Here is a 23,785-nt window from a genome sequence, read left to right as displayed (position 1 = left end):
TCACTTTATTTATAATAAGTTTTTTGCCAAAACTAACAGCAGCCTGAAGTGCATTTGATTAACTGTGCTTGTGTTACAACCTGGAGATGCGTGTTGCCACTCCCCTCTCCTCCCCTGGTGCACTAGGAGCTTTCTTTAATTTTGGTCTGTGTCAGTAAAAAGCAAACATGTGAAGACAACGGAAGCATCCCAGACATCATACTTCGCAAGGAAAACCCCTTCATGACACGTTATCAAGGGAAGGATTCTGGTTCAGAAGATGAAGCAGCAAGCAAAGTTCCTGATTTGGAAAAGGATGACTTTGCCACTCGGAGAGCCAGGATGAATCAGCCCAAGCACGTAGTTCCATTTAACTCCTTTATAATTGGACCCTATACACAGAAAGATAAAAGTAAACTGGAAGACAATAAAAAGCCATTGAAGGTGGAAAAGCAGGAACAAGCAAGGTGTGCATTCATGGTTTTTCTGTTATAATGCTTAATTTCACAATGCATGTCACTGCATAGGGCTAAAGCTGTCTTGTCTACAAAAAACTTCAGGGTAAAGTAATGCAAATGCTTTATCAGAACACAGATGTTGCTTACCTACTGTATCAGAGTATCAAGACCAGGAGCTTAAACTGGCTGAGTGTAAAATAACATTTTTGTTGCCTAAGCCAAGGCATCCCGTGAGTGTGAGTAGTGTAAAACAGATGATATGCTTTGCATGTTGGTTCCATCTTTTGCAGAACATTTTAGAATCATGCTTTTGAATGCAATTTTTTTTATCTAACACTATTATTTAATACCCTGCATAAATCATGGGCTCAGATAGGTCTTAAGTTAATGCACTGAATACCTGCAGCTGCTATACTGCACTGAACTGTCACATATAAACACAGTGTTTCATTTATGGTATTGCATTTGTAAATGGAGCACGGCTTAAAAATTTCAGCCTAGAAAATCTTTTCTTTCTTGAGATCAGTGATTCAAACCTTTATTAAGTTGCTGTATATAAGTATCTGGCAAGGCACCCATCTTTTTCAGGAGACAAGTATTTGGATTTATTTGTGCAAAGAGATCCTAGATAGAGGCACTGTGTACACATTACAGGAGACCTTGATTGTAATAGCTGATACTTTCAAAAAATTCCTGTCATATCTAGTAGCTGTTTTCAGTTCAGCAGAACCTGTGTTTTGGTTGCTGGTTTGCTTATATTAACATTTTGCAATGAGTGGTTTGGCAGGGCTTCTGAAGAAGCCATAACCAGATTTTAATATTCTAATGTTATTGACATGAGTCTAAGATCAAAGAAATTCCCTACTATGTTTGCAGGAAAAACTTAAATTCATTTTACTAATAATATGCAAATGGCATATTTGTAACTATTTAAGAGAAGGCTTATTACAGAAATGCTTAATACAGTAATAACTCCAAGAATTCTGTTGCTTGAGGAACTTCTGCTAGGAACAGAAGTTGTGAATGAAGTTATCTTAGTGGTACATGAGCAGAGCGGTGTAGAAGGAGTCGTTGGATGTTGAAACTTCTTATGTTTACTTCCTAAGCTAAATGTAAAATAATCTGCTTTTAAATTCTGTTTTCTCTTCTTGTGCTCTGAACCTCTTCTGCTGACACTGACTTATCATTGCTCCCTCAAAATGTCTTTTCTTGCTGAAATGTAACATGTTCACTTAGAGGAAGCCAGGGGCATATGACATCAGCAAGACAAATAGTGACATGCAAAGAGACCCCGCTTCTGCAGACTGAGAAGAATAAGTCAGAGGATGAAGAACAGGTGAAAGTAGTTGATGCTGAGAGAGATGATTTGGCTAAATGGAAATCTCAGTGTGCCCTTCCTCAGCTACAAGAAGATACGATTTTTGTGAATGCTTCTATAACAAAAGCAGATCTGGAGACCTGGAAAAGATTGAAACTGTCAGGAGAGCCCAGGTATAGTTTCTTCCTGTGGACAGGGCTGGTACTGTAGGAAGCATGTTAATTTTGTCCTAGTCTGTTTGTGAGTGTTTTTGTTTTTAACCTTGAAGAATGCCTTGATGACAACCAGTCTTCACCTATCAGAATTTTCATGAGGCTTCCAAAAATCTGCATAGGAGTGCTATTTATCATGAAACAAAAATGTGTCCACTATTTAGAAAAATACAGTAGCTCCCCTATTGGATGCTCTTAATGTCATCTCAGCAAAGTTTTCCTTTTTCCTTGTGGATCAGTCTGATCTGAAGCTGCTGTAAGCTGAACAGCACAAGGTTCACATGGCACTGCTAACTCAGTAGCCTGACAGTGCTGCAGAACTTGGTGCTTTGTACATCCGGGAGCACTGAGAATCCCAGAGTCATTAAGGTTGGAAGAGACCTCTAGGATCATCTAGTCCAACCATTTACCTACCATTCATATTGCCCACTAAGCCATGTCCCTAGGTGCCACATCTATCCTTTCTTTGAATGCCTCCAGGGATGGTGACAATACCACCTCCCTGGGCAGCCTGTTCCAATGCTTCACCACTTTTACTGAGAAGAAATGTTTCCTAATATCCAACTTGAACTTTGCCTGGTACAATTGGAGGCTGTTCCCTCTCATCCTATTGCTGTTACTGGGGAGAGGAGGCTCATCCCCACATCACCACAACCTTCTTTCAGACAGTTGTAGAGAGCCTTCTCTTCTTCAGACTGAACAATTCCAGTTCCCTCAGCCACTTCTCCTAATATTTGTGCTCCAGACCATTCACCAGCTTTTTTGCCCTTCTCTGGACGCCTCCAGGGCCTCAATGTCTTTCTTGTAATGATAGGCCCCAAACTGATCAGCATCTCTTTGTATTAATATGTCCTTGCTGCGTTTGAAACCTGAGCTAATGTATCTGCATGGCATCTTCCTGTGCTGAGTAAATATGCCGGTGCTATTTGTCACCACAGCAGGGACTGCGGGAGCCTTGTCATATGGCATCAACATGCATATATTGCAAGCTAAGCCTCCACAGAGGGAAATGGTATAAAGTGGTTATTCTAAGCTATTTCCCAGTGGAGTTAGACCATAATGTATGCAGGTGATTTGTGACTCCAGTAGGAAATGGTAACAACTCCTGGGCTTCCTGTTTAGGCACATGCCATTTTCCAATTAATGGTAGCCATCTGTTCAGGCATTCTGTTAACAATGTGGGTACTGTGTGTAATTCTAGTTCTAATGTAAACCACCAAAAATTAATTATTCTCTCATCTCAAAGATATTAGTAATCTCTCAGTCACATTAGAGGTGATATTAAATTATTCTTCAAATCAAGATTCAGTGCTCCCTTCTAAGGACAGGTGAATTGCCCTTTGTGGTGCTCTCATGCCACTGGCATCCCTGTGTGACAGGTGGGGTGCACTGGTGCTGCAGTCCCAGGTGTGAGGGGGCTGATGAGGGAACTACAGCTTTATCAGGATAAAGTCCCAGTTTTTGAGTGGGCTGTGGTTATGTTCCTTCCCCTAATGAAGGGCTTCCATGGATGCGACCCTGGAGTTTTCCTAACTGGTCCATGGACTTTATCTGTCAGATCACTGTGTGCCACACCTCTTTTTATCTGTGTCCTTGAATTTTAGAATAGAACCCTTTAAAAGCTTAGGAGCATTTAATTTGATTTAGTCTGGGGTTTCACTTGGGATGAATTCTCTTATTCCTCATTCTAACTAGTGAAGAAGATTGCAAATGTCCCAGTGACACTCCACCAACAGCTGAAGTCACAGTGGAAGCAGCAGTCGAGGATGATTTTGCTGTCCGCAAAGCCAGAGCGAACAGAAAGGCTGGTAGCCTCAAGCAGAAGTTCGTGCATTTTGGGCCAGTAACTGAGATTGATCAGCAGAAGTGGGACAAGCTCAGCATCGGCAGAGCTTCGCGCAGGTGCAAAGCAGAAGGGGAAAGCAGGAAAGACAGAGTGGAGGTTCACTCAGATGCTGAAAGCTCTCTTCCAACCACTGCTGGCAGTCTCCAGTTTGCTGAGTGTGGTGATGCAGTATCTAAGCCACAGAATGACCCCAGGTATTTGGTGTGGCTTAGGATGCACTGCTGAGCTAGACTCTGGACCTGTTCTTGCAGGAGGCTGGGCTGCATGGGAGTGGCACATGCCTAGGAGCTGCTTGCATGCAGAGCCCCATTTAGAAGGCATCTGATGCTTTCCCAGCATCATAACATGTCTGGAGTTATGCAAAACAGTGCTGTGCATATGCCTTCCAAGCGTTTACCTCAACAGCTCTGGCTAATGGTGAAATCACTGGTATCTCAGAAGCTGAGCTATCTTTAAAGCTTTCTGCCTCTTGATCTCCAGCAGCTTTTCTCTGCCTGCTTTCAGTGCATTAGGAATTTGTTGCTCAGCTTTCTGGCCTCACTGCTGTTCAGAAAATGCTTTCTTCAGTCCTAATGGAATTACTTTCTTTTTGAAGATGTAGTGCTGTGAAACCAAGGTGCTCTGTGCTTCTGGTGTTTATCTGGAGAGATTGACAGCTCAGGGAAGTTAGCATATTAACAGAGCTTACATTTATTTGTCTTTTATTTAATTGCTTAGTCTGCAACTGTAGCATTTTTTTAATGAATGCATTTAGCAAGCGATTCATTCAGTGAGGTTTGTGTGCTTATGAAGCATTTGCAAGCTGAAGGACTCTTCCCCTTGTGTTTCATTTGACCTGAGAATGTTTTGTCTACCTCACGCTCTTCATCACCTCCTCACTAGTGAGGTAGTGCAGTCAGATACAGATGAATGTTGCAGGAGCATACCGTCACCTGTCCCTCCTATTGATGTCATCTCTGAGAAACAAGTCCTGTGCAGGAACGAACAGCAAGAAAGCACTGAAGAAGGAAGCAATGAGCATTTACCAGACATTGAGAGAGACGATATGTTGGTTAGAAGGATGGGGACCTTTCAGAGGCGCACAGCTAGCACTGTTCCAATACATTGTCTTCCCCTGTCAGTAGCTCAGGAGAAGGATTTGAAGACTCCACGGGAAGTAGAGAGGTCAGAGAACAGAAGCAGATCCTCTGAGCTTCATGCCTGGTTTGTGTGTGGTGTGAGCTTGGGTCAGTCAGCAATGTTATTCCATTCTCCATTCAGCCTTTAAAGATGTGTTTTACTCATTTATCATGGCATGTGTTCTGTTATATGAAATTACTTACAAGAATGTATCCTATGAACATAAAACGGTCTGCTTTCTTTCATAATATTTAAATACTGCAATTGTTAATTGCTGTTCAGCATGAAAACAGTCTTTCATCTTTTGGGGGGATTTCTTTTGCAATCCATGGTGCTTTCTCCAGAGTTTCATGCCGATTTCTAAGTGAATAATTTCTTGCATATATTTCTGTACAATCCCCAGCTTCTAATGCAACACCTTCATATGTGTGGCATTCAGTGTAGTTTCCTCTTGCTCTCACTCCTTGCACTGCAGTTAAAGATGCCTAGTTGTCCATCACCCTGCAGCTGTGTGTTGAGTAGCAGTAGCTCATGTTGCCTCAGCAGCCGCTTGCCTTTGGGCTGTATGAGTGAATATTATCATGGAACAGTGTCACTTGTCTCTCTGAGCAGTACTGTAATGCAAGAAGAGAGCCAAGAACAGCTTGAAATCCCTCATCAGCAGAGTGGTGGAACAGAAAACAAAGTGAAGTTTCCAGACCTGCAAAGAGATGACATGTTGGCCAGAAGAACTGGAGCTTTTCTAAAACAGCCGGGGCCAAATGTTAAGCAGTTCCTTCCCATGCCATTTTCAAAGCAGCAGAATAAACAGGGCACAGCTAGAGAACTTGAAAAGAAAACTGTGAGGTAAGAAAGTCCACTCTTCTCTTTCCCTTGCAGTGGGTCCTGTGGACTGTTTATCAAGATCTCTTGATCTGGAAGAGTTGCTGTTGGCCCAGCAGATGTTTCTTCCATACTCATCCTTGAATGTGTACTAACTCTTCTGCTCTAATAGGCAGTGTAGGTTTTTTGGCCTTTTTGGTAGAGCCTTGTAAAGACTTAGACCAAAGATGTAGAGGATGCAAAATTCTAGCAGCATGTGGAAATAGGTATTTATACAGCAAGATTGTGTTACATTTGTAGAGGTTTCTACTTAAATATGACTAATCATTAAAAGTATTTCCATCTATAAACAGTGGTGGTAAATATGGTAGATGAGATGTTGTCTATATCTTAGCTGTTGCCAGTGACCCCCTAAACAAGATAAGAAGGCTCTGGAACTAGATCCCTCTGATAAGGTTTGGTGTCTTTGTTAAGATGAACAGTGCAGTGTGGGGAAGATGGAGTTTTAAGCCTTTGAACAGAGACATGTGTTGGCTGTTTGAGCCATGTGCAAGTGAGTCTGGAAAGCTGTCACTCATCAGCCTCTTCAAAGTACATGAGAGAGGAAGGAATCACATGCACCTGTGCATACACAAGTGGAAAAGTAATGTACAGATTAGCCAGGAGTGGCTTGGTGTTGAGAAGACCTTCAGTTGAATAGTTTAGTTAAAATATATACTTAAAACTTGAATCTTTGAGAATTTTATGTTACCGGCATAGAAAAATGGAAATACAAGTATTTTACTCTATTGTGATTGTTTTGTGCACTCATAAGCTGTGCCTTTGAAGAACTTCTTTGTTAACTTGAAGTCACACTTTTCATTATGTAATGTGATTTTTCAAATGTTGCTTAATACGTTTCTTTGCACTGCTGCCTTTGGCTCACTTAGGCCTGAAAAAAGTCCGCAAGTCTGCATTACTAGTTCTGGAAAACCTGTAATTCTACCTCAGCAAGAGCAGCAGCAAGGGCAGGAAAGATGCAGTCTCCCTCCTGCAGGACAAGAGGATACTGTGTGCACTGCCCAAGTGGGTGATCGTAGCCTTAATGAAGTCCACCTTGATCAAACTTCTGAGCTCCAGGTGGTCCCTGAGGAAAACAGAACTGAAACATTGTCATCCAAGGATGAGCGTCTGCAAACGTGAGCTCTGTATGGTGTGAATCACGCAGCTTGTACACCCTTTGCTCTTCTACTGTGTGCGCACTTCAGAATTCAGATTTTGCATTGCCTGGTGTGTTTTTAGTCCAGACTAAAATACTGTATGTCTGTATGCACTTCTGAGAAACAGAAAGAGTATTTGCGTAACGTTTTCTTTTCTACAACTAATGAAAGCAAATATTTGATTGCAGTATTTATGTGCATACAAAAATCACTTATGAGTAGCACAGGTTCAGCTGGACTCTGCAGGGCATCTCTAGAGATGCACGTCTTGTTTCTTTGTGATCAGAAAATGCTGCAGTGCCAACTTCTGTACTTGATGTTGTTTTATGATAAATCCTAGATACAAACACATCATTTGCATGACTCTAAACAAGACAGTCACTCCAGTGAATGACACTGATTTGTATATTACCAGTACCTTTTTTCAGCTGCACCAAAACAAACAAAAAAGAGGAAATCCTGTGGTAATGTTGATTTGAGCTCTGCTGTGGAATGTAACTGTTTTGTCTCCATTCATCACATATGTGACACTTTAATGTCAATATATTGTCTGTTTTCAATAACTATTTTCTACACTTTCGGTGTACTGTAGCACATTTCTATAATGGGGACATTAGGCAGGGAGGGATGAATGATGTTTTTGGGCAGTTTGACCTTCATATGATTGATAAGGTAAGTGCTGTGTGTTGAATAGATCATCTCTGAACAGTATGGTTCATTCTCTTTTGATTTACTTTACCAGGACAGGTTGGATGTTCAAGGGAAAGTTAACCAAATTTTATGGGTCCAGTTGCAATTAATATATAATGTATTGATCAACGCTCTAATTTTATATTTGGTCTTGTAGATTCGGCCCCAGAACTGCTGTGTCTGATGACGCAGAGTAAGTTGTCTTGTGTTCATGAGATTCTGTTTTAAACAACTTACACTGCATGCTTTCCAGTCTTTCTACTAATTTAAAATGCAGTTGATGCCTCATAATTATTTTGCAGTGTTCCAGCAAGTCAATTTTTCAGAAAAGTACTGAAAAATGGAATGCAACATGGCTTACATTGCAGCTAAAAATAATTTTATATAGCAAGTTGTAAAAACTGAGCATAATACTAATGTGCAGCTCTTGCTTAAAGCATTATTTCTTCTTTTTTTTTTCTTCCTTCTGAATTTTCATTGCTTCTAATTCATTAAAGGTTAAGAGATTTGGGTTGAACCTGTACTGGATATTGGAGGGAAAAAAGCCCAAAGTGTGACCTATACAGTTAAAACAGGAAGAAAAACAGAAAGCCCAAAGTAAAATAAAATTCATTGTGATCTTCAGAATAATTGTCAGGAAAACAAATCTTCAGCTGTTACATTCTTGTGTTTTAAAGCTTTCTTTTGAATTCCTTCTAGGTTGGGTTTACTTTAATAGTACACTAAACTTTTTTTTTTTAAGCTTCTCACTTCAGTGCTTTACATTTAACAAAAGGAGTAGGACGGGGGCATTTATTGCACTTAAAAATTTTGTGTGTGGATGCATATAAACTGTAGTTCCGCATAATGTACACTGTTATTTACAAAACCATGATGGAAATGTATTGGCCGTTCCCTATTACATAGTGTAGGAGTTCAGAAGCTAAGAAATAGTTGAGGACTACGCACATAATAGTGTCTTTAATATCCTTCTTTTGTTTACAGAAATGGATACAGTCTTCTCTGTCCCCAGATTAAATCACAAAATAAAATGGCATAGATTTTATTTTTTTAGTTTACAAGATCTGTAGTGCACAAGTGTATTCCTTTATGCTGTGCAAAGCCTGTGTCTGATGCCCTCAGAACCACAGAGTAAATGTGATGATTTTCAAGAAGCAGAAACTCCGAAGAGATTAGATAGCATAACAACACCAAATTGCTCTGCTTTACAGTGGCACCTCTCCTGACATTTCATAGTGTTACCTATCTCATTGATTTGCTCATTTGTTTCCCTACAGTTTTGCATGTCTGTATTAAATGCAAAAATGAGAGAAAGCACATGGAGGCATCACAGTGTGTTTGGTTGTATTATCTGAGAGTAGCAAAGATATGAGCAAATCATATTGTTTATTTAACATGGATTTTGTTTAAAAAGGCAAAACAACAAATGTTCAAGCCTTATTGTCATCCTTTTCCAGACGTGCCGTTGTTTACAGAGCAACTATTTTCCTAAACTGTAAAGTTCTTATAAATGTAAGATTGTATTTTTCCTTCTGAAGCACTTGCAAAAAATCTAATAAAACATGGCTCACAAGTAGGAAAAATAAATTGAACTGACATTTTAAATGCTTCCAAAATGTTTAAGTCTCCTTTGAAAACTGTGACTTTGATTCAGCTCTACACTTGGAGCTATTCCAGCAGCAGAACTCCCATGTTAGACTGACCAAGTTCCCATTGCTGGTTGGTGACCACTAGATTGTGTCAGCAGCCCCAGGGCTGTCTCCAGCTCCCAAAAAGCCAAGCCTCAGCATAAACTGGAGTAAAGGAGATAGCCCTGGCTAGTTGTTACGATTGCTTGGAGTACGTAGCCGTTCTTAAAGGCAGAGGACAACAGTGTGAACACCGCAGGAAGGCAGCAAGAGGTGGCTTGTGGTTCCCTCTTTTCTTTCTCTGTTACAAGACTTTTCCATGACTTTCTGTCAGGTTTCCAGTTCCTCTTGCTTTCCAGTGCTTTTCCTGTTGCATTCTGCCCAGCCTAGGAGTTACAGCCATTCTGTGTATGGCAGTGGCTGTCCTGATAATTCTCGGGCATCTTCATTTCTCTCCAGATTAGATTTAGTAAAACAGAGAAACAAAACTCAACAGATGATATATCTGAGCACACTGTAATGTGGCAAACTGCTGGTAGTGTAATCTCTTCTAAAAAGGGAAAGGCACAAGAAGGTTAACTTCATGTGGTTGAAATTCATAGATATATCTCTTCTCCTTGCAGTTGCCTTCCACATAACTAGCTTGTTGCTGCTGATCGGTCCCATTCCCATCTCTCTTAGAGGTCCATTGAGTTTTTCTGGCAGTGTGACAACCTGAGGTTCATTTAGGCTTATGCTTTATACTTTAAGATCAACATATGAATTATAGTGGGCTGAGAATTTTGAGTATTTATTTACTAGAGTCTGATCCTTTGCCCATCCTGTCTCTTTTTCGTGTTTTGTTAGGGTTTCTCTTAAATCTTACTTTGTTTGTAAATGGTAATGCAGCCACATAATAAATGTTTTGCATAAGTATTTTAACATATGGTACAAAAATTTTATAAGAATATTTCTCATTTTTTAATTAAATAGTCTGAACACTCAAGTCACTCAAGAGGACATTTTTATTCAATACTTGTTTATTCAAGACTTGTTTAGAACACACACAAAAATAAAGCTGTATAGCACCACTGACAAGAGCAACTGTAATTTGCAAGAACAAAATAATGTAGCTTAAAAACAGTCATAGTAACCCCGAAGAACCAACTCTTCAAATTATACTGTTGGTCTCTACAGTGGTTTTTTTTTCCCAGATCTTTGTCAGAACGGCGTATCTGATACTGGTCAGAAGAAAAGCCTGTTTATTCCAGATGGTGTAGATGCAATCCCAAGAATTTTGCTCATGGCAGAAGATTCACGATCATGAGTTCTGTACTGTTAAATCTCCTCATATATTTGTATGGTATATGCCTGCTGACCTAACATATGGTTGAAGGAGGAAGTAATTATAACTCTATTCTTGCAGGTATTGATAGACTGGAGACACTTGTAGCTTATATAAACCATTTGTAATTTATATGAGAAAGGAAGAGGAAGAAATAATGTTGGACTCATAGTGAAAGTGTCTTCTGATGGAAGCTATGAGTTCTGGCCCCTTTGGTTTTCTTCTGTAGATGAATTTACTTGGCAGAGAAACCTGTGTAGGCCATCTGGCTAGCCTTTTCCATGTGTTTGGGAAATGAGGTGGACCTTGTCAGTGGCCGTTAAGTGTTGGTCAGAGCAGGAAACAGTGCTTTGAGATGACTCCTTCAGGCTGCTGCCTTGGGAAAATAGATTTGCACAGTACCGTATTACTGCAGAGCTTCTGTTTGGTTGAACCTATCTGGCTGCTTATTCATGGAAGTGAAGGCCCAGCAGCATGAGGGGATAGCTGATTCAGAAGGTACATATGGGGCTGTAGTGCTTGGTTTGATTCCTGGGATAAGTTAAATCCTTTTTCCAGGGTGCCTATATTGCACTGTTAATAGCTACAAAGTCTTTGTTTTGCTATGTTTGCTTACTCCAAGTGAAGGCAGGGGAAAAGAAAAACACAGAATTAACTTTTCATGGGAATGTCAGGCTATCTGGTAGAGAGTATTCTATTCTCTCATGGTAGATGACAGAGGGCTAGTCCTCACACTCTCTGCTAGAAACAGTTATCAGCACTTTGGGTCTTCTATTTTCTCCAACTCTATGCAAATGAAATATTCTTTGATATCAGGGAGTTGTACAAGAAGGAATCTAATACAGTCAGTTAGACCCAGCAGGCACAAAGTGGCAAATACTTAAGACTAAAGGTTTTTCCTTAGTATGAGGAAATGCATTTTTCAAATGCACTTAAACTGGAATAAACCCACTGAAGGTTATGTTAGGCTTCTCACAACCTACATCACTAGTCTGCAAAATAGAACTGAAAGTTAAATGTTCTTTAGTAGACTTCTAGTTTTAAAAACAACAAAACTTGCAGTTTCTTTGGGTTCTGTTGCTTAAGAGTTCTCCAATCCAGTCCTGTGCAGTGCAAACCTTAAATTACGCACAGAGAAACCCAAAGAAGTGTACACGCTCAGCATTCTTTTTATGAGATGAAGCATGATAACATGCTAACCTTACTATTTATGCTGGAAGACAATAGGGTGTGTATTCTGTCTTGCGTTTCTGAATATATGCCCACTAACAGGATGAGATCTGTGCATGTCCTTTTCTGTTCACTGCCTAGACCTTTCCATTTTCCCTGAAGAGTGAGTCATTCACATCTTTGCTTGCCTGAATACAAATGTCAGCTAAATATGTACATACGCAGGTTTCAGTGTGTACCCACTTCAATTACTGTGCCCACAGTTGCCTACAACTCTGTCTTCTTCATTTGGTGCTTCTCTTGCTAGTTGTCTCACCTACAGCTGCAGATGATCATTTGGAAACTGCCATGAAATCACCTCCTGTGGAACTGCATGGCTTTTATTCCCCCTTCTAATGGCCCAGCTGAGGTCATGTCTCACTAATAATAGTTAGTGGGGGGGAGTAGTGAGTACATTGTCTCCTTGTGAAGATCTTTAAATAATATGAATGATGTTATAATATCAAACCATGACCTCTTTTCCTTTAACTCTCCGAAGGTCAGAGACAGAAATAGCATGTGTATAAAGAAACTGTTTTGTTCCGAACACAATTGTTTGTTGTGCTGTCAGCTTTCCTTTTGTTAGGTTAACTGTATGAACAAGTTGGTGCTGATAGCATTGAGTTTCTTTGAGGCTGGGAGGGGAGAGGAGGCGACATGCTGTGTGCACTGCATGTGCTTCTCTGGGCAGACTCTCCTGGTTCCTGTAGCAGTAGTTATTTAGCCAGCCATGCTACCCATGATGTACTTCTCAAGCCTCTCTTGTTTTACAGTAAAATGGAAGTTTCTGTCTGCAATGTGATTGGAGGGGTCAGTGAGAACTCAGTAGGAAACATCTTAAAAAACTTAAAAATATTCTGGACTCATCTCTGGATAGGACGATTTTAACAAAAGCTACTGTCAGAGTTTTATTGTTAGTAATGCTTCATAGTGAGAGACAAAGTTGCTGTTGGCTAACAAAAACAAGAGAAAATTGAGGAGTACAGTGCCTGAAGTACTGTATGGAAGTCATACAAGTGCTAATTGATCCTTCTCGGGGGTTGCTGCTATTGGGAGCTCCGTTAACAATGCAGGTGTCTGATTCTGCTGCAGCACCCTCATGTGGCTTTAACTCTCACAAAGCTGAAGGAGTATAAGCTAACACTGTGCTTCTTGTTATTCCCTCATCGTTTAGGAGCATGAGCATGTTTGACATGAGAAGTGAGGAAGAAGCCATGGCTCAGCCTCACAGCAAAGCTCGCCACGAAAAGCTGCAGAATATACACAACCAGCTGAAAGAGGATGAGACCAGGTGGCAAGATGTGAGTGTACCATGGTGCCTGCACTACTGTTGTTAGAGCCAGCCAGCTGGGCAAAAAAACAAGTCTTGCTAAATCTACCGTTGCTCTCTCAATCTGGACCCTTTTTCTTTATTTTCTCAATGGTCTGTTGATAGAAGCATAGGAGTTCAGAATTTGTTGTACATTACTGGACACAGGTGAACTGGGTATTTTGCTTTTTAAGAAAACGTAATTAAACTTCAATTGCATAAAAATGAAAGAGGAACACTCCTATTTGCTAACTTCTCTAATTTTTCTAACTAGAAAATGCCTAAAGTGATGAAGTATAAGACTAAGCAGGGTGGTAAATATATAGGTTGAACTTGACTTCACTAAATTTGAACACAGAAAGTGTCAATATTTTCCATCATACTCAAACAAACTAATTCCCCTTTAAGTTAGATACACATTTCTTGCATTACAAGCCCTTTCCAAACTCTCCTTATTCAAAGCATTTTTAAGTTGTTGTGGCAATTTTGCATTATCTTCAGTAAATTGAAAGGGTAGAAAAACATTGTTCACAATTTGCAGGCAAGTTAGTGCCAAGAACTTCAGTATCAATATTGTTCATTCCTAAAGTCTGACTTTAAATGAGGAATATTGGTGTTGTTGGTGGTTTTTTTGTTTTTTTTTTTTTAATCTCTTCAAGCAGCTAGTACAGTGATTTCCAATTATAAGGACAGCTGCTATGAAACAGATTTTTATAGAAAATTCAAGGAAAAGACCCCCAAAAAAGTACAGTATATACAACTAATAAATAACTTGAAGAAGAACAATGAAGGATTTCAGCTGAGTGGTCTGTTTGTGTGGGAAGCCATAATTTCCCAGCAGAGATAAGAATGAGCCCAAAGGAATTCAAGAGGTTTGAGAACTCTTCACTGTTGAATGGAAAATACCTTTGAGCTAAAGTGCACAAGTTTTCCAGGCCCTCAGCACCTTATACACCAAACTGAAAGTTCTGAAGTTCTGAAGAGCTACTAAATACTCCCATAGTGGAATGTCCTTGGCATTCAGAAGGTTTTTGGAGATGATGCTACATTTGTGGTCTCATATTCTTTATATGCTCATGCTGTAAATTTGCCAACGATTAACAGTTTCATAGCTTTTTCTATTACTGTTGCTTTTCTAAAGAATTAGAGCTGCTTTTTAATTGCAAAAAGTGGCTTATGTTACGAAATTTGCTAATGAAAAACTAATTTCCAGACAATAAGCAATAGTGGGAGTAGCTGAATAACGAAATGCTTTTGTACTTCAAAGAGAATAATTAGTAACTGAGAAAGAGGAAAGGACCATGTTTCTCGAAGGGGATTATGAACTGATATATGTAGGTCATGTGAAGAGATATTTTAATGAGCACTCCCTTGAGTGCAATGTCAATAATTTGTGGTTTTAAGCTAAATTGAAAGTGACAAGGTTTATTCCTGGTTTTAATAACGTAAGTTATTCTAGCAGTACCTTCTGCTGTTTACCAATAGAAATGCAATTAAATTATTTGGAAAACCAGGTAATTAATGAAATAACCTTTGAATTGAGCATGTGTACTAAATCTCTGGTTTTTATTAAAAGTACATGTGTATGAAGTACAATCTGTATACTAATCTCTTGATGTTGTTAAGTTAATAACAAATGTGCCCCCATGGTTTCCTACGAGGCTTGTCTGTTTTTGTAAAAGTTCTGCAGAGGTTAATTTTTACATGTAAAATTTTGTTCCTTTTCTAGTTGATTGTTGAGAAATTTTGCAGCTTAGAAACACTCTTCACTTGTTATATTATGAAACAAATTCTGTCTCTGTGTGTAGTACTTGTGAATCCATAATACAAGCAGGATGCAGGACATAGGTGTGTCCCATAAGAGGTATCTCCTTAGCATTATTTGTGATAGTCAATGCATAACAAATAATAACAAATAATAGTCTTGTTTCTCTGTCATATCACAAACCTACCAGGAGTGAGTTGCTTTAGTCCATAGTGTTGCTGAGATCTGGGTCCAGAATACTGGGGGATGCTTGTAAGGAAGAGTTTAAGTTTGGATGTTACACTGCATTTTTCTGTCTGTATAGTGCTGGTTCAAGTGTGCTTGCATGGAGTTGGCTGATAGCATTGGCAGAGTGTAATTTCCAGCGCTTCCAGACAGTGTATCAGTGCAGTTGTAGTTTATGGTGAAACCTCCTGCCTCCTGTGCACCTCATCATTAAAATTCTTCATCAAATTTAACTTTTCTACTTTATCTTCCTGTGGAATCAGCTTTGGCCCCAAAGAATTGTCCTTGGGGAAAGTTGATGCCCTAACTGGTCCCTTCATTTCCTCACATGATTGGGTAGCATGCTTCTGTGATGCTACAAAGCCAATTAAAAAGCCCCATCAGTGAAGCTATGAAATTCTCACTGCATCCTGCTATTAGGGAAAAAAAAAAAAAAAAGACCATTAACATCTCCATTTTATGGTATGATTTCCATTTCTCCTTAAACCAAACACCAGCGCCTGGTTCTCAGACAGGTGCAAGCATTACAAAGCTTGGCTGGCTGGACTCATCGATTCCTTAAGGCTGGTTTTTAATTGTAATTCTGCATTCAGCTGCCTTATTTCTCTTGTAGGACCTGGCTCGGTGGAAGAGTCGTCGAAGGAGTGCTTCCCAGGATTTAATTAAAAAAGAAGCTGAGAGAAAGAAAATGGAAAGATTATTGTCTGGAGAGGGAACAAATGAACGGAGAAAAAGCATCAAAACCTACCGAGAAATTGTGGAAGAGAAGTATGTTTTCTTACTGAAATGCAGAGGCATGTCTGAAAATGCTGTGTGCTTCATAGGGGATAGGTACTTGTGGACAGCCGTGCCTGCAGGGCTGGAGTAAGAAAAGGAGGATTGAGATGGAGCAGAGAGGAAGCGGGAATGACTTTCAGTGTGAATTTAATGTGATGATCTCTCTTGTATCATCTCCCATGCAGAGAGAAAAGAGAGCGGGAGCTTCATGAGGCATACAAGAATGCAAAGACCCAGGAGGAAGCTGAGAGCATTCTCCAGCAATATATTGAAAGATTCACCATTAGTGAAGCTGTCCTTGAGCGTTTGCAGATGCCAAAAATCCTGGAAAGAAGCCATTCAGTGGAGCCAAATTCCCCGCTGAAAGATCCGAATCCTTTGAGATACTTAAGGCAACAATCGCTGCCTGCTCCAAAATTCACTGCCACCATTGAAGCAACCATTGTTCCCACGACTGAGTTAGAGCCTAGTGGTTCAACAGGCCGCACGTCTCCCAGCAAAAGTGTTGTCTCCAAGGCTGTGCCTATGCTGACACCCAAGCCTTACTCTCAACCCAAAAATACACAGGAAGTTTTAAAGAACTTTAAGGTAGGATATGTTGCACTCATGAAAGTAAGTCAGGAAGCAAAGAGATTCTGACTAATTAATCACAACCTGTAAATGCTTAATGCAATTTAAGTAAAAAAATTTAGGGTTATACTGATGTTAAAAAAAGTCAGCTTCGTGCCTTGTCCTTTCCAACTTAATGGTCTTTTCTTGGTTACCAACCTTCTTAGCAACTTGACCTGTTCAGACTAGAATACTTGCACTGGTTGTTTTTCATCAAGCTAAATTTCTTTGGGGAAGGGAAAGAAAAAGGGGCATTTTGTGTGGAACTTAAACAAGGAAAGGAGGTGTGGAGAACAGGTGTAGGATTATGGAACAACAATGGAGAAAATAAAGACCTGGGATGTGTTAAAAGAGGCCAGGATAAGCTAAGTTTTAAGAAATCCTCTTCTAACAGTGCATGTACTAAAACTGAAGCTTCCCCAACCCTCATGGCAGCCTCTCAGGCTCAGTTGTGAAGCCTGCTGACAAGAGTGTCTCAAACCTACGTAGATCTGGTCCCTTGTGTCTGCCATAGCTATCTGCTGCTTTGACTGTGGTGTGTAGAGGTCTCTGCAACCCTGCTGATGTCCCATTAGCATTGCTACTGTGTATATTCAGTTTGCTTACCCTTACAAAAAGCTAGCTTTGTACAGATAGTGAAGAAGCATGTTGTGATGTCCATAATTGCTTGCAGACTGTCCAAGCTCTTGTGAAACCACCTCCCACACAATGTTTTTTCATTGAAACATGAAACTGGTAATTCCTATTTCTCCTCAATCTCACTTGGTCTTCTCCTAGGGTATACATTTTAGTACCCAGTCAATTTATTTTGTATTGTTTTTATTTTTTTTTCCTGTGATCCTTATATTTATTTTTCTCAGAGGGCTTAGACAGGTGTGTCATACTCATGTTGATCAATATATAGTTCACACAGACAGGGAGAAACTAACACATGGATGCTTCTTCACCCTAGCCCCCACTAAAAATCTGTCTAGATCTTGTTTGCTTGATGTCAAGGAATGTGACTTAGTAAAAATGATTCCCTAGGCTATGTAGCTATTGCATTATTTTGCCTCAAACACCAGTCTGTCAGTGATTTTTGGCTTCAGTGACAATGTGTTGACTTGCTCCAGATCAGAGGGAGAGGAGTATGTTTGTTTAACTCTGAAGCGAGGGCATCTGTCCTGATCATTCAAGCATTTGGTTTTCCTCCCTAATATAAATAGAGAATGTCTTAGTCTAAACAGAGACATTAAAATGGATGGTGTGCCCTGCCAATGTTTTTCTGGCTTTTATATTTCTAAGGTTTTTCGTGACCTGCCTCTCTAGTAGATAATCCAGCACACAGTCACAGAAGACTATGGGTTCACACTTGCATTTGGAAATAAACACTCAGACTAGTGCAGGGGGGAGTGATGGCCGTGAGGTAAGGGAGGGAACTATTCACATGAAAAACAGTCAGAACTGGTGAAACACTTGCAGAGCTGTTTCTCCCCAGTGTGGGAGCTGATGTTGTGAGGTGCTGACTACCTTCACCTCCTCTCACTTCTGAAGATGCCTAGAGCCCTGGGGATGGCCTCTGGGTTAATCACCCTCAAGGGAAGAACAGATCTCTGGATACACACATACAAGAAGTCAACTGGCGTAGTTTGCCTTTAGCACACCACTGATTTAATATACTGAGTTTACCTGAGTCAAGTACTGAAGTTAAATGAATACCTAAGGAGTGGGACAGAGAGGATGAGCTGGGAAGAACTTTTCCTAAACTGCGTTTCAGTTTGATAAAGTGATTTTGATACTTGTTGCATCAGTTTTCAATAACAATAAAGTAAGCAGAAAGTTCATGAAGAAAGACATACCTCAGAGCTTGTTTTTACATGCTTTTTGTTTGATGCCTGTGTAGAAACTTGAAATGACTCATCACCATATGGATCCCAGATAGTTTCTTAGAAAAATCAGATCTGTGGTGTTATTCCCCCAAAGTAGCAGAGAAGAGTTTGTCTATATTTACTCTTATCACTTTCATGTCTCTAGCAATGATCTTCTTGGGTGGAAGGATATCTGTGCACAGAGTAGCTAAGTCCTTCTCCAAATCTACCTAAAACTTGTTGGCCCTGCTTACAAGCTCATAAGCATCTCTTGCTGCAGGTAAACAGGAGCAATGGGGTGTGATACTGATAGCTTGTGCTCTTCTGGTCCCTCTGCATATTCCAGCTGGGATCTCTTATTGTGAGTGGCTGTATATATCTGAACTTCTATAGACAGACTGCCAAATTGAAAGAACTGTCAAAGCGTCACTAAGGCATCGTTCAGAATGTAATGCTCTCCTAAGAGAAAGTTGTATCACTGCAAAGGGAGAAACTAAAGCTCAATAGGTGTTTTATTCCTTCCTTAAGAGTTCCTCAGGGAGAACACAGAGCAGTCAAGGTGCTAATTTAACCTTAAGAACAAAGTAGTTAACAAAGTAGTTAAGTTGATTCTACTCTCACCTCACTGCATGAAGTCATATTTTGGAAAAGAGGCTATTTATTTTATGGCCTCATGGAGAAGGTGGAATGCTCAGTTTTGTTAGTTTCTTGCTTCCCTGTTATGAATAGTAGATAAATGAGCAGATGAGCACTGCTGCTCCTGACCCTTCCAAATTCACATGGCTGAAGTGTGGTCTAGTAGTGCTGTGGTGAGGTGGTCTGGTTACAGAGCAGGTCAGCCTGGAGAGCCTACTTGCCTATTGCATGACACAATGTGAAACTCTGGAGTCTCAGTCTAAATATAACCTAAAGCGTTGTTCTTCTTCTAAAACCCAGGGTATACATGTTGTGCATAAAGGTTACTTTTCTGTTACTGGGAGAACCAAATGTGGGAAACTGGGAAATTCAGGAAAATCCATGACCAATGCTCTGTATTTTATTTATGAACCCCATCTAGACTGGGGTTTTCTGCTGTATTGTCCTGTTGAAATGTGTGCTTGGCTCTGTCCTGCACTGATGGTGTAGACTGTGTTAATAGTGATGTTGTAGTGAACACCTGATTTCTGAAACTTGTTTGAGTGCTAATTTCCTCAGTGTATTTATTTAACTGTATTCTGCAGGTAGATGGAAAAGTCAGCATGAATGGAGAGAATTTCAACGGAGTTGAAGAGAAGGATAAAGAGTGTACAACAGTAATGTTTACTCAATCGCCAAGCAGATCTCTGAAATTCGACGGAGTAGCCAGAGGGGACAGGCCCCCCATAGAGTTGAAGAAGGACCCCACAAGTGTTGAGCTCAGTTTACAGAGGCCTGCCACTCAGAGTGTGCACAGAGAGCCAACAGTAAGAGCAACACGAACAAACCAGCCTTACTTTCTCTGCCAATTTTCTGTCTCATGATGTATTTAATCGCTAACTAATGAAACCCGAATGGTTATGTTTGTTTTATTTTGAGAGGGTGTGCCCAGACCAGGAAAAAAAAAATCCTTTGTAAATTAAAGGTTTCTTCCTTTGGGATGTGGGTACAGAAATGGGAAGGGAAGGTTCAAAAACTTTTTGCAGCCAGTGTTTCTTATTTTTGGATGGCATGCAACTGATAAGCATACTTTAAATGTGCTGGGCCAGGGAGAAATTGACTCTGTGTCCCAGCCATTGTGCACATTTATTCAGCTTTTCTCCTGATGTTAGCTGATTAGATCAGCAACATAATTAGACTGTGTGAGCCATTATAATTAGTCTCAGTTTTCAATTTTCAAATGAGGATGTGAATGTGCAGGCCGTTCTGAGCATTCTGCTTTCATTCTCCTCTCAGAAATATTCAAAAAGGGGAGAAGCTATTGAAATACTCAAAGGACCAATGTGCTTCTTAACTGCTTCATCAGAGAAGCAAATTAATTTTACCTTTTCATTTTTCTTTCCCCTACCCCAGAGAGAAATGCAGGGAAAAAACACCCACAAAAACCTGGAGCATATCACAACAGGAATCTAGATGCTACCAAACTGTGATTAAAGTAGATTGTTAAAACAAAAAATAAGGCCTAGGCTGTTAGTAACACATATTAAAGGATTGCAAACAAGTGACAGGAATGAGAATTTTAACATTTCTTTTTTGTATAACTACAGAGAGAGTCAGGGATGTTGTTTGAGTTGGAATATGATAATTTTTGCCTTTATCTAAATTTCTTTCAAATATCATCCTGGTGTGTAACAGGGAGCGGGCAGGGAGAGATGATTCATTCATGTCAAATGTTGTACATCTTAACTTAAATCCCTGCTTCGTGACAGGCCACCCAGCAAGCATGGGCACTGGGATGTGCCTTGAGCACAGACTTGATCCTACCAGGGGGAACTGGTGTAGAGTCAGGAGTTAACAGTTTGCAGGAAAGCATACAGGGGAGACAGAGACGAGACTACTTATTTCAGAATAAATTGGGTCTGAGAGAGAAGACAGGGTAGGCACTACATCTGAACTGGGAGAGCTAGTAATGGGAATGGTTGGAGGATAGAGAGGAACCTCAGCTTGCTCTAGATGAGCAGCACAGTGGTAATCAGAAAAGTAGCTGAATAAAAGTATTACTGTCTCTTATTTTAGTATTTCCAGACCAGCATAGTTGTGGCAGAGTTAAGAGGAAATTCAGCAGTAGCAGCCATTGTTGGGGTTTGAGCATGTTTGTATCTGCTGTACAGCTTTAAGGATAATGTGACAGCTGAATGCCTGTGCCTCTTTTTCCAGCGTCTTAGCCCTCCTGGTAATATTGGCAAACAGAACAATTTGAATTCCCAGATTTTTCACAGCTCTGAGATTCACAGAATATCCTCCTGGTTTGTAAATTTGAGTGCACTTAATGACATTGTCATCTGGAGAGAACTAGTGTGCGCACAAATAGTGCAGCTTCTCTGTTCTGAGGAGGGATTTTGTATCATTAGCTTCATGATCTGGTCAACAATATGACTGAGCAGTGCAGATCATAATAATTACTCCAGGCACTTCAGCCTCAAACAAAGGAGTATGTATCAAGCGTATAAAGGGCAGATCAAGGTGAGGAGTTTGAAAGAAAAATAAAAAAATTGAATGTCCTGGGCATTATGAGGGCAGAATGAGGGAGACCTGCCTATGTCTGGAAGGGAATTTGCTAGTCTTAAGATGAGATTTACTGATTTGGTTCTTTTTAGCTGCTTTACCCAGATGCTTAGATTTAATTTTCTAGGCAGTAATTTAGCTATCAATTATACAGGAGTGCTCTAGTTCATGTATACAAAGGGCTTAGGTACCAAGTTACAGAGTTGGGTATGATGCTTACATTTGGCTTCATGAACATGTATAGGTGCACTGCCAGGCAGCTCAATATAGATGGGATCAGTCTGGGGACTTACCTGCTGGAATAGGGCTGCTACACTTCGCTCAACCATCTCCCTGTTTTCCCTTGATTTCTGAACATCTTTGTAAAGTGATGTCAGCCTACATGCCTACATGTGCAGAGTTCAAGTAGTAAATGCATCTCTGAAGACACAACTCCTCTTAAGAAAGCTGAGAATATGAGTGTGGAAAGAAAAGAGCTATCTGGGCTTGTCCCACTTCCTCACCGTGGAAGTAGAAAAACCTATGAAGCTGCCACTGCATCACCACCAGCTGGGGCAAACCAGGGCAAGGCTGAAGTTAAGGCTCTTCTAGCTGATGGTAACATTGCTACTGTCATATGAAACAGCAGCCCAGTTGGCCACTCTTGTCTTTTTGTGAGAAAGTAACTAGTGTGGCATTTTTCAAAAGAAACGTTTTTCTCTGTAGGGGTTTGATCAAGTATATGCTTAGTTTGACCCACTCATAGAATTTTTGTCTGATGCTTAACCCTACTGAATTTTGAGGACAGGAGATGTGAACATAGATAGGAAGCAGTCAAGATGAAGAAGCAGAGCTAGCTGAAATGAAAGAAGTAGCTAATGTATTTTCCATTGAGAAAAATTTTACAACTGGATGCAATGGAGTATGTTTTCAAAGCCTTTTCTAAGCTTGCTTTCACTGTGGTTATTTCTATGCTTTTCTTAATTGATGTAAAGACTTGTTAGCTATGTCCTTCCCAAGCCTGGGGTAAGACTCACAGGCTATTCCTCTGTTTTTTAAGAGATGCTGTTTCTAGGGTAGGGTGGTTTTTTGTTTGCCTCTAGTTACTCAGAATTCATTTTCTTTTTGTATTTTATGTGCTCAGTTCCCTCCATCTCTCTGCTGTGAGAACGTATATTCCTTTTCATACACGTTACCTTTGTCCCTCCTGTCCTCCTCATCTGATCCTCTTTGTGCTCTTTGCATGCCCCTTCCTCTTCCATCTCCCTGCCGGCTGCTGCCCTGCTGTTTCAGTTCAGTTGTCAGAGTGACTGTTCCTGTCTTCTCTCCGCCTGGCAGCCTTCCCTTTGAAGCTCTGTAGCACCGCTCTAAATCTGTCCGGTTGGCCTCAGGCATTGTCTGCAGTATGGGAAGATGCTGTGCAGCTGTACTTCCAACAGCTCTCTTGGCCTGAATTTTGGAAAAAAAAAAAGTTTAGTTGAGTTGTACCACTTGAAATGCCACTATGATTTAGGGCTTTGGGTAGTTAGAGAGACATAGGAATCATATTGTATGGGTAATACCTCAGTGGAGGCTGTCCTTCTGACAAAGAGGCGCCTTCACATGTATGTGAGCCATGTGATGACTGGTGTTCAGAGACTGAGTGGGAAATAGTGGCAGCTCCTGTCTGAATTCACTATGAAATGGGATGTAAAAAGATGCAGCAGGTAGGATGGATGTATTGATGGATATATAGTCTGTATTGTATCTTCAGAGTTGAGTTAAGATTAAGATAGATTACGTTAGAAGTTAAGATTAAGTTAAAGTTAGAATCTTTTGGATTTTGCAATAGATTTGCCTTGATTCAAAGTAGCTTGTCATATTTTGTCTCAGATTGAAAGGTGACTTTGCATGGAACGGTAAATTTGTCCTATCAGCAGAATGGAAATATCCCACTAGTATTTGTGGAGCAGCGTGCAGCTAAGAGTGGTGGCAGGGAAAGCACAGCTCCCTTTTACAATTACAAAAATTGGGGCAAGGGCCCAAAAATGGACATGTTCAGAATGCTCTGATCAGACACTGGCACTGCCAGCAAAAATGTGGAAATCATCTCCAGAGCCCAGTCCTATCTGTCAGCCGTTAGGTTCTGTTTTCTTTCTGACATACATAGCAGTTATGCACGTTACAAATACTGAGAAACTGTGTTCTCTTATTCTTTGAATTAGAAGTTGGCAAAATAAATGTTTTGTTTTAAAACAATATTCATGCAGATTTTAGTATAGTGGGATTAATTTGTCGGAGTTGCATCACT

The 23,785-nt window shown here is 40.3% G+C and overlaps 1 protein-coding gene across 8 annotated transcripts in view; it reads left to right on the top strand.

The window, feature by feature from the left end:
• Positions 1 to 23,785, top strand: part of LIMCH1 (LIM and calponin homology domains 1) — a 166,745-nt gene that overhangs the window by 119,982 nt on the left and 22,978 nt on the right. For 4 of the 8 annotated variants that reach the window (XM_065737084.1, XM_065737082.1, XM_065737083.1 and 1 more), the window contains exons 10-20: positions 156 to 446; positions 1,674 to 1,928; positions 3,663 to 4,007; positions 4,732 to 4,977; positions 5,545 to 5,778; positions 6,684 to 6,932; positions 7,801 to 7,836; positions 12,979 to 13,105; positions 15,717 to 15,871; positions 16,066 to 16,468; positions 19,557 to 19,778. In XM_065737084.1, coding sequence (XP_065593156.1) covers positions 156 to 446; positions 1,674 to 1,928; positions 3,663 to 4,007; positions 4,732 to 4,977; positions 5,545 to 5,778; positions 6,684 to 6,932; positions 7,801 to 7,836; positions 12,979 to 13,105; positions 15,717 to 15,871; positions 16,066 to 16,468; positions 19,557 to 19,778 — 2,563 coding nt within the window. The remainder of the gene's footprint in view (positions 1 to 155; positions 447 to 1,673; positions 1,929 to 3,662; positions 4,008 to 4,731; positions 4,978 to 5,544; positions 5,779 to 6,683; positions 6,933 to 7,800; positions 7,837 to 12,978; positions 13,106 to 15,716; positions 15,872 to 16,065; positions 16,469 to 19,556; positions 19,779 to 23,785) is intronic. The other 4 variants (XM_065737085.1, XM_065737087.1, XM_065737086.1 and 1 more) reach the window with 3 other exon arrangements.

Source organism: Cyrtonyx montezumae, unplaced genomic scaffold (genome assembly GCF_038088225.1).
Source record: "Cyrtonyx montezumae isolate F1298 unplaced genomic scaffold, pur_monq_1.0 scaffold_2, whole genome shotgun sequence".
Classification (NCBI taxonomy): Eukaryota; Metazoa; Chordata; class Aves; order Galliformes; family Odontophoridae; genus Cyrtonyx; species Cyrtonyx montezumae.
The sequence above is the reverse complement of the archived record's forward strand: the minus strand, read 5'-3'. Positions and strand labels throughout refer to the sequence as shown.